The 863-nt window shown below is 59.9% G+C and overlaps 1 protein-coding gene across 1 annotated transcript in view; it reads right to left on the bottom strand.

Moving 5' to 3' along the window:
- Positions 1-863, bottom strand: part of VOLCADRAFT_107529 (uncharacterized protein) — a gene marked incomplete at its 5' end in the record, with an annotated part of 22752 nt that overhangs the window by 6220 nt on the left and 15669 nt on the right. Inside the window, 2 exons of the mRNA XM_002957062.1 lie at positions 32-101; positions 483-620. Coding sequence (XP_002957108.1) covers positions 32-101; positions 483-620 — 208 coding nt within the window. The remainder of the gene's footprint in view (positions 1-31; positions 102-482; positions 621-863) is intronic.

The following is an 863-nucleotide window of genomic DNA, read 5'->3' as shown; positions in this document are numbered from 1 at the left end:
CCCCCCCGGGGGACCCGGGGGAACCTCTCACCCGACTCCTCTCCAAACACGTGCTCCTTACGGCTCTCTATGTTCCAGGCGGCAATCTCAATGCCGTACGCCTGCGTGGCGCGTACGTGTGTGTTAATGTTAAGTGAATGTACGGCAGAGCGGCAGGTCTGGGGTTACACACGTCCGCACACGTCGTGGAGCTCCCCAGAAACCCCCGGGGAGGTGGAGGAGGGGGGAGGGGAGTGGGGGAGTGGGGGCAGGGGGAGGAGGGGAGGGGGTAAAACCCCAACCCAGGTCCTCCTCCACAATCACATCGCCGTTATCGATATGATATGGTCGTACACGCGCACACCGCCCCGACATGACCCGATGTACGGCATACCCGCCCTCACACTCTTCGGCATACATACATACACACGTCCCGAAAGCAAAAACATGCGCACACGTGCACATACACACACAGATATACGCACACACACACATATATACACCTGCGCCAGGATGGAAAGCTCGATACCGCCGCCCCAGTTGTACGGTTGTCGTATCCAGTTGCAGTACGCTTCATTCGTCATGCCCAGGAAGGCATCCGAATATGTGGTCCGATCACTTGCCACTTGCCGAGCCACCACCTACATGGGCGGGGGGGAGGGGGATTACCTCTGCACGTCGGGTCAGGTCAGGTCGGGGGGTTACTGGGGGTCAGGGGGCACCAGCTGGTTAGGGGAGCGGGTTCCCCACCACCCCCCACTCCTGGAAAGTTGGGGGCCCTAGAACGCCCCCCCAAAACACACGCACACACACACATTTGACAAGAGGCATACACCGACCTTACTACTACTACTCGAGGTAGGGAACACCCTCTCCCTCCCCCT

The sequence above is a fragment of the Volvox carteri genome, assembly GCF_000143455.1.
Source record: "Volvox carteri f. nagariensis unplaced genomic scaffold VOLCAscaffold_69, whole genome shotgun sequence".
Classification (NCBI taxonomy): domain Eukaryota; kingdom Viridiplantae; phylum Chlorophyta; class Chlorophyceae; order Chlamydomonadales; family Volvocaceae; genus Volvox; species Volvox carteri.
This window is presented reverse-complemented; position numbering and strand designations above follow the sequence as displayed.